At 43.8% G+C, this 14,614-nt stretch overlaps 1 protein-coding gene across 1 annotated transcript in view; it reads right to left on the bottom strand.

Annotated features, from left to right (window-relative positions):
* Positions 1-14,269, bottom strand: part of LOC115159809 (formin-binding protein 1-like) — a 64,234-nt gene extending 49,965 nt beyond the window's left edge. Inside the window, exon 1 of the mRNA XM_029709866.1 lies at positions 14,135-14,269. Coding sequence (XP_029565726.1) covers positions 14,135-14,179 — 45 coding nt within the window. The 5' untranslated portion in view covers positions 14,180-14,269. The remainder of the gene's footprint in view (positions 1-14,134) is intronic.
* Positions 14,270-14,614: the final 345 nt, after the last annotated feature.

The following is a 14,614-nucleotide window of genomic DNA, read 5'->3' as shown; positions in this document are numbered from 1 at the left end:
ATTGTTCTTAGAGCTGATTTTCTGAGTTTGTTCTATTTGGAAGAGATCATGGTCTTATTTCTTACATAATAGCATATTGTCATGATTACAAGGCAAACAGGGAAAATAAACAGACATTTCTAGGATTCAACTAACTATGTGATAGAGCTACATAGATGGAGAGTGGGTTAAAAACATAACGTTTAAAGCATACTGAACTATAGGCTTATAGGGTCTCGCTATATATGAGGATATTGAACACATACAGCTTTCCAAAACTCTAGAGAGGGTCTCTGTTCAGGGTCTGATCTGCTAGAGCTTAATAACATTCAGGTGGGTGGGTGATATGGGAGGGTGATTCAGATTACTCCACATCTTCTCAGCTACACTGTGCAGGCCCTGTGTTGTGACTGTAGGCCTCCCAATGCTAGCTAGTGGTCCTACTACTTTACATATAAATCGGGGCAACATCAGACTCAACCTCAAGGCCCATACATACAGCCAGCTGTCAGCCTCCATCCCCTGCCCTGCTGCAGATTAGCACTCATGCTGAGCAAATGGGTGTTTAATGGACATAAGCGATAAGTTAACACTGAATGTAATATCACAACATTGGCACCCCTGCCCAGAAGTCCAGCTGTCCAGAGATAGCACTGTGTATCCAAATTGACACCCTATACAAAGGTTATTATGGTTTATGTGATTGTGATTTTCTATTCGTTTTTATTTCTATAAGTTTTTAGATTTTTATTTGAAATTCAATTGAGTTTCAGTTAGTTTTCAGACTTGATTTACTAGTTTTATTCAGTTTCAGTTTGGTAAAAACATTTCTATTCAGTTTTTATAATATTTAGTTTCAGTTTTAGTGTTAGTGACAGAAACCTTATGCATGGGAGGCTAGGAGCCATTTATGTGTTGTAAGCCTATAGCAGGGGTACTCAAGTACTATTTAAGATGGTCCGGTTATCAAGGCAAATTTGATTTGTCACATGCGCCGAATACAACAGCTGTAGACCTTACTGTAAAATGCTTGCTTACAAGCCCTTAACTAACAATGCAGTTCAAGATATTGAGTATTTACTAAATAAAGTAAAAAATGTAAAAAAAGTAACACAATAAAATAACAATACCGAGGCTATATACAGGGGGTACCGTACCGAGTCAATGTGCGGGGGTACAGGTTAGTAAAGGTAATTTGTACATGTAGGTAGGGGTAAAGTGACTATGCATAGATAATTAACAGCGAGTAGCAGCAGTGTAAAAAGTCTGGATGGCCATTTGATCAATTGTTCAGCAGTCTTTTGGCTTGGGGGTAGATGCTGTTAACTTGTTTAGGATAGGGGGCAGTATTTTCACGGCCGGATAAAAAACGTACCCAATTTAATCTGGTTATTACTCCTGCCCAGAAACTAGAATATGCATATAATTGTTTGATTTGGATAGAAAACACCCTAAAGTTTCTAAAACTGTTTGAATGGTGTCTGTGAGTATAACATAACTCATATGGCAGGCCAAAACCTGAGAAGATTCCATACAGGAAGTGCCCTCTCTGACCATTTCTTGGCCTTCTATAGCCTCTTTATGGAAAATAGAGGATCTCTGCTGTAACGTGACATTTTCTAAGGCTCCCATAGGCTCTCAGAAGGCACCAGAACGGGGAATGATGACTCTGCAGTCCCTGGCTGAATAACAGTAGCGCATTTGGAAAGTGGTCGATCTGAGAACAATGACACGGGCGTGCGCATGCACGTGAAGACACCATTTTCTTCTTTCAGTATTTGAACGAAAACAACATCTCCCGGTCGGAATATTATCGCTATTTTACGAGAAAAATCGCATAAAAATTGATTTTAAACAGCGTTTGACATGCTTCGAAGTACAGTAATGGAATATTTTGAATTTTTTGGTCACGATACGCGCCAGCGCGTCACCCTTCGGATAGTGTCTTGAACGCAAGAACAAAACGCCGTTATTTGGATATAACTATGGATTATTTGGAACCAAAACAACATTGAAGTTGAAGTATAAGTCCTGGGAGTGCATTCTGACGAAGAACAGCAAAGGTAATCCAATTTTTCTTATAGTAAATCTGAGTTTGGTGAGTGCCAAACTTGGTGGGTGTCAAAATAGCTAGCCTGTGATGGCCGGGCTATCTACTCAGAATATTGCAAAATGTGCTTTCACCGAAAAGCTATTTTAAAATCGGACACCGCGATTGCATAAAGGAGTTCTGTATCTGGGTGGGTATGCTAGTTCTGAACGTCACATGCTAATGTAAAAAGCTTTTTTTTTATATAAATATGAACTTGATTGAACAAAACATGCATGTATTGTATAGCATAATGTCCTAGGAGTGTCATCTGATGAAGATCATCAAAGGTTAGTGCTGCATTTAGCTGTGGTTTTGGTTTTTGTGACATTATATTCTAGCTTGAAAAATGGGTGTGTGATTATTTCTGGCTGGGTACTCTCCTGACATAATCTAATGTTTTGCTTTCGTTGTAAAGCCTTTTTGAAATCGTACAATGTGGTTAGATAAAGGAGAGTCTTGTCTTTACAATTGTGTAAAATAGTCATATGTTTGAAAAATTGAAGTTTTGGAATTTTTGAGGAGTTTGTAATTCGCGCCACGCCCTATCATTGGATATTGGCGAGGCGTTCCGCTAGCGGAACATCTAGATGTAAGAGGTTATTAAGGAGCTTTTTGGACCTAGACTTGGCGCTCCGGTACCGCTTGCTGTGCGGTATCAGAGAGAACAGTCTATGACTTGGGTTACTGGAGTCTCTGCCAATGTTTTGGTCCTTCCTGACCCTGCCTAGTTTATAGGTCCTGGATGACAGGAAGCTTGGCCCCAGTGATGTACTGGGCCGTACGCACTACCCTCTGTAGCGCCTTACGGTCGGATGCAGAGCAGTTGCCATACCAGCCGATGATGCAACCGGCCTGGATGCTCTCGATGGTGCAGCTGTAGAACTTTTGGAGGATCTGGGGACCTGTGCCAAATCTTTTCAGTCTCCTGAGGGGGAAGAGGCATTGTCGTACCCTCTTCACGACTGTCTTGGTGTGGTTGGACCATGATAGTTTGTTGATGATGTGGACACCAAGGAACTTGAAAAACTCTCAACCTGCTCCACTACAGCCCCGTCGATGTGAATGGGGGAGTGTTCGGCCCTCCTTTTCCTGTAGTCCACGATCAGCTCCTCTGTCTTGCTCTCTGACCTCCTCCCTATAGGCCGTCTCATCGTTGTCTGTGATCAGGCCTACCACTGTTGTGTCATCAGCAAACTTTAATGAGGGTGTTTGAGCCGTGGGTGAACAGGGAGTACAGGAGGGGACTAAGCACGAACCCCTGAGGGGCCCCCATGTTGAGGATCAAAATGGCAGATGTGTTGTTGCCTACCCTTACCACCTGGCGGTTACACAAGTTATTCAACAAGCTACATTGGTTTCAGAAACTACCAGAAGCTTCTGTTTACCACAGAGAGCATTTGATTATATCTGTTCTCTTCTACCTTTCCTGGCTGGCAAAGTACCAGGATGTTGTCTCTGGTTTTAAATCTGAATTTAGAGAACTGAATTTGAAAATGAATCTGAATGCATCTAAGAAGTTGACTATTATAATTTAAATTATAGTTCGTATGCTTGATACATAGACAATGAATGCAATATCTACCATATTGTAACTGAATATATAAATATTGAAATTGAATATTAAATTAAATTGAAAATTAAATTCAGACGCAGCCCCTGTCTGGCGCAGGACTCAATCCCTCTCCAAGGCCACTAACACCAGGCCCATGCAGACCCAGACCGCAGCGGGCGAGGAAAACCTTCAGAGCATTTCAGCTATGTGCTACAGTGACGTGTCTAGTCTAGTGTATACATTTCATATGCATAACACAAGGATTTGTTGTCTTGCAGCTGGTTAAAATAGCACCTGGTGAAATCTCTGACGTATACAGGATTTGTAACCACTGACCAGACTTGAGCCCTCTGTTCATAAATAGCCCATAGCATTTCACTGAAGGTTAAAGAAAGATGTGTAGAGTAATGTTAGTAGAGGAGCTTCTCCTGTTACCATGGCAACCTCCCAATCTTAGTTACCACCGCCTAATATCCCAGTCCAGGACCAGGGTCAATTCCCACCACTGAGCAAGGATCAAATCACACACAAGTAAAAATCCACCTCAAGCCGACCTCATGCCAGCCACTATACATACACCCAATGCTGGGGGGCTCAGATTGCCTATACTGCATGTAAACTCAGCAAAAAAAGAAATGTCCCTTTTTCAGAACCCTGTCTTTCAAAGATAATTCGTAAAAATGTAAATAACTTCACAGATCTTCATTGTAAAGGGTTTAAACACTGCTTCCCATGCTTGTTCAATGAACCATAAACAATTAATGAACATGCAACTGTGGAACGGTCGTTAAGACACTAACAGCTTACAGACGATAGGCAATTAAGGTCACAGTTATGAAAACTTAGGACACTAAAGAGGCCTTTCTACTGACTCTGAAAAACACCAAAAGAAAGATGCCCAGGGTCCCTGCTCATCTGCGTGAACGTGCCTTAGGCATGCTGCAAGGAGGCATGAGGACTGCAGATGTGGCCAGGGCAATAAACTGCAATGTCCGTACTGTGAGACGCCTAAGACAGCGCTACAGGGTGACAGGACGGACAGCTGATCGTCCTCACAGTGGCAGACCACGTGTCACAACACCTGCACAGGATCGGTACATCCGAACATCACACCTGCGGGACAGGTACAGGACGGCAGCAACAACTGCCCGAGTTACACCAGGAACGCACAATCCCTCCATCAGTGCTCAGACTTTCCGCAATAGGCTGAGAGAGGCTGGACTGAGGGCTTGTAGGCCTGTTGTAAGGCAGATCCTCACCAGACATCACCGGCAACAACGTTGCCTATGGGCACAAAACCACCGTTGCGGTTTTGTCTCACCAGGGGTGATGGTTGGATTCGTGTTGATCATTGAAGGAATGAGCGTTACACCAAGGCCTGTACTCTGGAGCGGGATTGATTTGGAGGTGGAGGGTCCGTCATGGTCTGGGGTGGTGTGTCACAGCATCATCGGACTGAGCTTGTTGTCATTGCAGGCAAACTCAACGCTGTGCGTTACAGGGAAGACATCCTCCTCCCTCATGTGGTACCCTTCCTGAAGGCTCATCCTGACATAACCCTCCAGCATGACAATGCCACCAGCCATATTGCTCGTTCTGTGCATGATTTCCTGCAAGACAGGAATGTCAGTGTTCTGCCATGGCCAGCGAAGAGCCCGGATCTCAATCCCATTAAACACGTCTGGGACCTGTTGGATCGGAGGGTGAGGGCTAGGGCCATTCTCCCCAGAGATGTCCAGGAACTTGCATGTGCCTTGGTGGAAGAGTGAGGTAACATCTCGCAGCAAGAACTGGCAAATCTGGTGCAGTCCATGAGGAGATGCACTGCAGTACTTAATGCAGCTGGTGGCCACACCATACCTACTGTTACTTTAATTTGACCCCCGCCTTTGTTCAGGGACACATTATTCAATTTCTGTTAGTCACGTATGTGGAACTTGTTCAGTTTATGTCCCAGTTGTTAAATCTTGTTATGTTCATACAAATATTTACATGTTAAGTTTGCTGAAAATAAACGCAGTTGACAGTAAGAGGACGTTTCTTTTTATTGCTGAGTTTATTTCAAGTAGAGATGCACTCACTGTCCAGGTAAACACGACAGTGTATGGTGTCTGTCCCCATGTTTTTCTTAAGTCAACACTCCAACAAAGTAAATAAATATTAAACTAACGGCATAATATCTCTCTCTACATCACGTAGCAGCACGGAACAGCCGTAACCACATGGTCTGTATGGGAATAAACACAGAAAGAAATGGCCATTGCAGCCATAAAGGTTAAAGTGTCTAGATGGGGCAGTATAGCATTACTCTGTGTTAAGTTTACAAGACCAGGGTAGCTACAGATGTAGGATCTTCATTTAAATCACCCTGTTCAAGGAGAACTTTCCTGCGATGAATGAAATTGAAAACATGTAGTGTATTTTAGGTTTAAAAAGGCTTCTGAAGTTTGTAATATCCACTTTAAAATTCCAGACTTGATTTTCTCTTACAAAAATGTTCATTAATTATAATCCACATAATAATTCACATTTCCTTTTGCTATAGGATTATTTTCCTGATATAGCAAACTGGCTCAAATTAAGATCCTACATCTGTAGGCTACTCCATCTCTTACAATATACATGTATATAGGACATGTCCTAAAGCTCATATATTTCCAGTTGCTTTTCTACTTGCAGTAAATAGGCCTGTAGGCTGATTTAGACCACGTGAAGAAGCAACTCTTTCTCGCACACAGAGAGAAGTTTAATTCAGTCGAGACATTTCTGTTTATTAGCCATGTACCGGTCCATGATTAAAGATATTCTCTTAAATCACCAGTCATCTAACCACCAAATAAAGGAGTTTTGTTTTGGTTGCATACTGCTCTGCCTCCTAGCTGTCACTATGGCATGTTCAAATGAAAGTGTATTGGTCATGTACACAGATTTGCTGATTGTGTTTATAAATAAAAATATACAAAATTAAAAACATCAAAACGAGCAATGTCAGTGACAGGAAGATACATTATATGTATATCTGTACATATTTATATAAATATATATACATATAATGGTGTGTAGAGACAGTATGGACTGTTTATGAACAGAAAATGTGTGTACAGCAGTCATTATATAGGATGAGCCACGACTAGAATACAGTATATACATATAAAGTGGGTAAAACAGTATGTAAACATTATTAAAGTGACCAGTGTTCCATGACTCTATGTACATAGGGCACCAGTCTCTAAGGTGCAGGGTAAAGTTCCAGCTGGTAGCCGGCTAGTAACAGTAACTAAGTTCAGGGCAGGATACTGGGCGGAGGCCGAGTAGTGGTGACTATTTAACAATTCCTCTGGATGATCTGGCAGTACACTGCGTCTATCCAGATATGGTTTGAGACATGGTAGGTATGTTCATAGTGGGATAAGATGACATTATATTGTGTGGTCAAACTCTACTGTACTTCCATGGGGCTATTTGAAGACTAGCTGCATTCATGGGTATGTGTCAAAGAGTAAACCATTGTGGAAATGGATGTTGGCAGGGACAGGCTGTTAATTAGGCTCTGGATGGAAGATGATCTGCAGTGATGAGAACATTGGACCTAAAGCTTCGGGCCACATAGCGTTACAGAGACTGTGTGTTGGGGTGTGGTCTACACTGCTTTACAATCTAACACGGACTGACATCTGGTTATACATTTTTATGCAAAAATAGAGCATTAATCTAATACATTTTTAGACAGAATTAACCCACTTTTCCTCACTAAAAACCTCCCCCATGAGCCTTTAGTGAACCCCCGGAACCAGACACACAATCTATTTAGTTCATCAGAGCATTAGATCTGTACCAGTTGCAGTCTTGAAAGAGGAGTAATGGAGAGAAAGAATGAGAGGGGGAAGGAGGAAAAGAGAGACCTAATGAGAGAGAGAGAGCTTGTGTGAGTGTAATATTTACTGTTCACTTTTTATTGTTTATTTCACTTTTGTTTATCCATTTCACTTGCTTTGGCAATGTTAACATATGTTTCCCATGCCAATACAGTCCTTGAATTGAAAGTGAGAAAAAAAGAGTGGAAAACAAGAGAAAGAGAGAGAAGTGTGGCGGGGGAAACAATGTACGCTGGATCTACCTAAAAGGATATGGTTCATTCTCACACAGCTACTTTTATTATAATCTTTTTTATTTCACCTTTATTTAACCAGGTAGGCCAGTTGAGAACAAGTCATTTACAACTGCGACCTGGCTAAGATAAAACAAAGCAGTGACACAAACAACAAAGTTACCCATGGGATAAACAAACGTACAGTCAATAACACAATAGAAAAATCTATATAGTGTGTGCAAATGTAGTAAGATTAGGGAGGTAAAGGCAATAAATACGCCGTAGTTGCGAAATAATTACAATTTAGCAATTAAACACTGGAGTGATAAATGTGCAGAAGATGAATGTGCAAATAGAGATACTTGGGTGCAAAGGAGCAAAAAATGTATAACAATATGGGGATGGGGTAGTTGGGTGGGCTATTTACAGATGAGCTGTGTACAGGTGCAATGATCGGTAAGCTGCTCTGACAGCTGATGCTTAAAGTTAGTGAGGCAATTTGTTCCAGTCATTGGCAGCAGAGAACTGGAAGGATTCTTAGCAGACAATGAAGATGAACTGAAACAAGAAATAGGCCTGGGCCAAATCATTAAAGCCCTGAATCACTTCACATCAAATGGCCATTAAATTCACCTGCCTTCCAAAGTACAGAGTCCTCACTCTTTCATACAAGCACATCTGGTAGGCATGTTATCAAAAAATTTTTATAAAAGACTTGTACTGTGAAATCAGTGGCACACTAGATGTGCTTTCTAGCCGTAGAACCCTTTACACCGACATTTGTCCAGAGTGACTTGTAGCCAGTATCTGTCCCCTGAGTCTAATTTGTTTTTGGAGGTGCGCCAATAGCTTTTGGACCATTTCCCTGCATTCTATATCACTGGGGAGGGAGCACATGGTGGTGGACTGATATGTGATAGATATTATACCTGGTCTGGTTTAATTTTCTCTCTTTTCGCTATTATCCTTCACAGTACATTTCTAGAAACACTGCAGGATAGAACTTGATGCAGAACTATCAGGGCATCGCAATAACTTCCTGTTTCTAACGTACATTTCCCATCCAGCACGACATTTAATGGCTTCCCTCCAAGCCAACGCCAAAGAAACAACAGTTCCTCCTTCCAGGGGACCAATCAATGGTCCTGTTTCCTCCGAAAAGGAAACATCCACACACCACCAGGCGTAATGACGTGCTGTCAAGGGTGAGGAAGGAACAGGAACAATACCTGATGGTGGTGATATGAGCAAACAGACAGGCTGAGAGAACAGACAGGCTGAGAGAACAGACAGGCTGAGAGAACAGACAGGTTGAGAGAACAGACAGGCTGAGAGAACAGACAGGCTGAGAGAACAGACAGGCTGAGAGAACAGACAGGCTGAGAGAACAGACAGGTTGAGAGAACAGACAGGCTGAGAGAACAGACAGGCTGAGAGAACAGACAGGTTGAGAGAACAGACAGGCTGAGAGAACAGACAGGCTGAGAGAACAGACAGGTTGAGAGAACAGACAGGCTGAGAGAACAGACAGGCTGAGAGAACAGACAGGCTGAGAGAACAGACAGGTTGAGAGAACAGACAGGCTGAGAGAACAGACAGGCTGAGAGAACAGACAGGCTGAGAGAACAGACAGGTTGAGAGAACAGACAGGCTGAGAGAACAGACAGGCTGAGAGAACAGACAGGCTGAGAGAACAGACAGGCTGAGAGAACAGACAGGCTGAGAGAACAGACAGGCTGAGAGAACAGACAGGCTGAGAGAACAGACAGGCTGAGAGAACAGACAGGTTGAGAGAACAGACAGGCTGAGAGAACAGACAGGCTGAGAGAACAGACAGGCTGAGAGAACAGACAGTTGAGAGAACAGACAGGCTGAGAGAACAGACAGGCTGAGAGAACAGACAGGTTGAGAGAACAGACAGGCTGAGAGAACAGACAGGCTGAGAGAACAGACAGGCTGAGAGAACAGACAGGTTGAGAGAACAGACAGGCTGAGAGAACAGACAGGCTGAGAGAACAGACAGGCTGAGAGAACAGACAGGCTGAAAGGCAGACAGGCTGAAAGAACAGACAGGCTGAAAGGCAGACAGGCTGAGAGAACAGACAGGCTGAGAGAACAGACAGGCTGAAAGGCAGACAGGCTGAAAGGCAGACAGGCTGAGAGAACAGACAGGCTGAGAGAACAGACAGGCTGAGAGAACAGACAGGCTGAGAGAACAGACAGGCTGAAAGAACAGACAGGCTGAAAGAACAGACAGGCTGAGAGAACAGACAGGCTGAGAGAACAGACAGGCTGAAAGGCAGACAGGCTGAGAGAACAGACAGGCTGAGAGAACAGACAGGCTGAGAGAACAGACAGGCTGAGAGAACAGACAGGTTGAGAGAACAGACAGGCTGAAAGAACAGACAGGCTGAAAGGCAGACAGGCTGAAAGAACAGACAGGCTGAAAGAACAGACAGGCTGAGAGAACAGACAGGCTGAGAGAACAGACAGGCTGAGAGAACAGACAGGCTGAGAGAACAGACAGGTTGAGAGAACAGACAGGCTGAGAGAACAGACAGGCTGAGAGAACAGACAGGCTGAGAGAACAGACAGGCTGAGAGAACAGACAGGCTGAAAGGCAGACAGGCTGAAAGAACAGACAGGCTGAAAGGCAGACAGGCTGAGAGAACAGACAGGCTGAGAGAACAGACAGGCTGAAAGGCAGACAGGCTGAAAGGCAGACAGGCTGAGAGAACAGACAGGCTGAGAGAACAGACAGGCTGAGAGAACAGACAGGCTGAGAGAACAGACAGGCTGAGAGAACAGACAGGCTGAGAGAACAGACAGGCTGAAAGAACAGACAGGCTGAAAGAACAGACAGGCTGAGAGAACAGACAGGTTGAGAGAACAGACAGGCTGAAAGAACAGACAGGCTGAAAGGCAGACAGGCTGAAAGAACAGACAGGCTGAGAGAACAGACAGGCTGAGAGAACAGACAGGCTGAGAGAACAGACAGGCTGAAAGGCAGACAGGCTGAGAGAACAGACAGGCTGAGAGAACAGACAGGTTGAGAGAACAGACAGGCTGAGAGAACAGACAGGCTGAAAGGCAGACAGGCTGAAAGAACAGACAGGCTGAAAGAACAGACAGGCTGAAAGAACAGACAGGCTGAAAGGCAGACAGGCTGAAAGAACAGACAGGCTGAAAGACAGACAGGCTGAAAGAACAGACAGGCTGAAAGGCAGACAGGCTGAAAGAACAGACAGGCTGAAAGGCAGACAGGCTGAAAGAACAGACAGGCTGAAAGGCAGACAGGCTGAAAGACAGACAGGCTGAAAGGCAGACAGGCTGAAAGAACAGACAGGCTGAAAGGCAGACAGGCTGAAAGACAGACAGGCTGAAAGGCACACTGCCCATTTCATATTTATTAGACTCCAGAAGATGTTGAGCTCATTTGTAACCCTGTTCCAATATTTCTCTCAAAAGGGTTGCTAATGAGAATATTGTGATCAGCACTGGCAGTCTGTTTATAGCAGAGCTACAACAACCAGCACTTTATTCTATACCACCCTGTTTTAAAATCACTGAGAAAAGGTGATCAATTCACCAGATGCAATGCTGACATTAGCTGGCCAGTCCATTTCACAGTTCCCTACTGGTGGCTCTGGTTGAGGTCACAGAGAGAACAGTAGTGAAACCTGACTTGAGAGTAAAAGAGGAAATAATGCAAAAGTTTACAGGGAAGAAACATGGAACAAGGCCTAATGTTAAAGTGGGAGTGTGTTATTCTTCTTTGTGTTAGCTAGGTGATGCGAAACATTTAAGAGGAACATCCTTTCTGGTATTGGACTGGAGAAAATCACAGATGAATGACCATAATTGCCTTTTCATGGCCATCTGACTACATTTGTAAGTGAGAAGTGATGCTAGCTGTCTCTCTGTCGTCCAAAGACAAAGACCTGTCAGGCTCTTATAGAACACCTGACAGCAGGAGAATGAATAGGTTTACCTTGAAGCAATTGTCACCGTTGGAGACTCGCACTAGAACTGACTGATGCAATCAGCACATCATTCGCCTTCACCATTAGAGAGAGCAAAATAAATGACGAGTCAGGAGTGGTCACCCATGATGGCTGCACCCAATACACATCAATCTAGGTTATTTATAATTAATAAACACACATCATTATGCCTACATACAGTGCAGGGATGAGTTGGTTTTGGATATGGGATCTCAAGTGTGTTGTCTCAACATTCAACCTGCAATGATTCAAGAATTATTTCATTGCTAACAATATTCACTCTCTCTGACATATGTCAGATCCCAGATATCAACCCTGAAAAGTATTAGCCTGTACTGATTCGTCACTCAAGGGAAGACCAATTGAAAATGCATCAAACATGAGATCTATACTTTCAGGGATACTGAACCAGATCAGTACATGGACTGAAACGGTCTTCCCCTCAGGCCTAAGGCAGACACAGAGGTCCAGGGTCATAAACACTAGATGGATGATCTCAAGGAGGGATCTGGCAAGTGGGGCACATGCCGTAATCTCATCATTGTCAGACAGGGGAAAAAGCGAATTGTAAGATCCGAGTCTGGCCCGTGTCACAAACTGTTACCCATGGAGACGGGACTAGTTCCTCCACACCCCGCCCAGCCCAGTGTGGCTTGAACTAAGACACAGAGAAAGAAAGAGAGGCAGACCGAGACAGAGAGAACATTCTGTGGTCTGACGCAGAGGTTAGTTGAAACGTTGAAGGAAATCCTGTTCTCATACGACACACACAAACACACGACTTGCATGAAAACATCTTAAATTCTTACTCTCCAATAAACATCTGTAAATCTCAACTTTTCAATCTGTAAGTCAACAGCTTGCTTTGTTTGTGTGTTTTCACCGTCATTCGATCTAAAATCGGATAAATATTTATTCAGTTCCTTTTTGAGGTTGCTAAGCAACACGGGTGGTGCATGAGAGACAATATTCAGCATGTGAGCCCAGGAGCAACTTCTGCTTCAGAGAATCACTAGTAGCACTCTCACTTCTTCTGCCTTCTCCCTGTTTGCTTCTGATCAAGGCTCATCATGTGTAGGTGTACATCAATGATTAGTTCAGAGGAAATATCCTGTGAATGTTTCAGTTCAATTAGCTATTGGTTAGTTCCTCAACACAAGCCTGTAGCTTCAAACAGTCTCAGTATGGCTCCTCAACAACAGTATGGCTCCTCAACAACAGTATACCCTCTCCAACTCAGTAGAAGACCAGACACTCTGACACCTGTCTTAACAAGCTCAGTGTAGGCGGTAGACCTGAAACAGAAACCTATTGAACCGTAGAGTCAAGGTTCTGCTATTAGTCTTAGAAACGTTGTTGAGAAGTTTCACTTTTGTAGCCTGTCATCGTTGAGGTGGCTACCGGTTTCAGGAGAGCAGTTCCCTATAGAGGAACGACTGAGAAAGAGGAGGCACCTCCATGAAAAGGACCCATAATATCATGCAAATCATTAGGATGCTGCTACCCTTTTCCTGCATATCTCAAGACTTTTTATTTCACTCAATCACAGGCCTCTTTTTTTCCTCTCTCTCCTTGTCCCTTGTTCTCCTCTCCTGTGGAGAAATATGGTTCTCCCTATCTCCTTCTTCAACACTCCTCTCTTTCTCTTCTAATTTCCTCCTTGGAGTAATGTGGAACACTCAGATCAGAGGTGAACCTATTCAGCGCCCTGCAGGCCTCCTGGGGGGGTCAGAGAGGGAGTCAGAGAGGAAGGGGAGGGGGAAACATTAATAACACTGCCACTCGGCAGGTGGGTGAAGGAGTAGTGAAGAGGAGGAAGTGGAGAATGGAGACCCTCTGTGACAACAGAGGAAGGGGTTTAGACTATCCCCGCCCCCGCACACTCACAGAGAGAAAACAAGCAGGCTCAGGTTTCAGCCCCAGAAGTGCCCTGAATGTAAAGTGAACCATAGGGGGGCCATGGCAGGGAACAGGGGGGCCAGGACGGGGGATGCTGGGGAACTCCAGGGCCAGGCCAGGGGAACGGCAGAGGAAATGGAACTCAGGAAATCAGAGTAAAAACTCTAAAACCCTCGGCCCGTTCACAGCTCAGTACAGCACAGACTAACTTACCCGACAACAGCTCGGCACTGTCTCTATTACAACGATTGATGCATGAGCGTTGTTCAAACAAACAATAAGGTTCATGAGGTTTCTTAGAGCAATACTTAACTTTGTTATAAGCAGTGGCTTAGCATGCACTCCCGCAAGGCGATATTGACAATCATACCGTTGGTATTTCGAAATACCCCAGTAAACGGTATATCGTACAAGCCTTGTTGTGTCCACGTCATTACAATGAAATTATGTTGAACCAAAATGGAATAGACGTCTGTCGTGTTCGATCAACGTGGAGTAGTGTTTCAGCCAAAACTTACCTTCAGTTGCTGCTCTTTGAGCAGTGTTGCCCTCCCTGACTCCATCGGCAGGCCCGTCAGAAATGGGGCTCCCTCAGTCTGCGTATAGGAATGTGTGAGTATAAATGTGAGTATCTATGTCTGTATGAATTTGTCTGTCTCCTTCTCATACCAGCCCTGACCAAATTCCTAAGGGAAGTGAAAAACGGTGTGTTGAAAATAATGACCACTAAAGGTTACTGTCCTATTTCCCCTTTCAGAGCTGAGATTGAGTAGTATAGGATTGAGTACTAAAGAAAATTGTGTAGTATGTGTATAGCTCCTTGCTACGATCCATTTAGTGTGTAACTGAAATAAGAAAGAGCTTATTAAGATTATGGGAATCTAAATGACTAGGGCTCCCTCTGACTGACATGGAAAATATATCGCCTGGCTGGTTGCCATGTTACGACATTATATACACAGTGGAAATACAAAACACTAGAAACTCCTTCCTAATAT

The sequence above is a fragment of the Salmo trutta genome, chromosome 23 (assembly GCF_901001165.1).
Source record: "Salmo trutta chromosome 23, fSalTru1.1, whole genome shotgun sequence".
Lineage (NCBI taxonomy): Eukaryota > Metazoa > Chordata > Actinopteri > Salmoniformes > Salmonidae > Salmo > Salmo trutta.
This window is presented reverse-complemented; position numbering and strand designations above follow the sequence as displayed.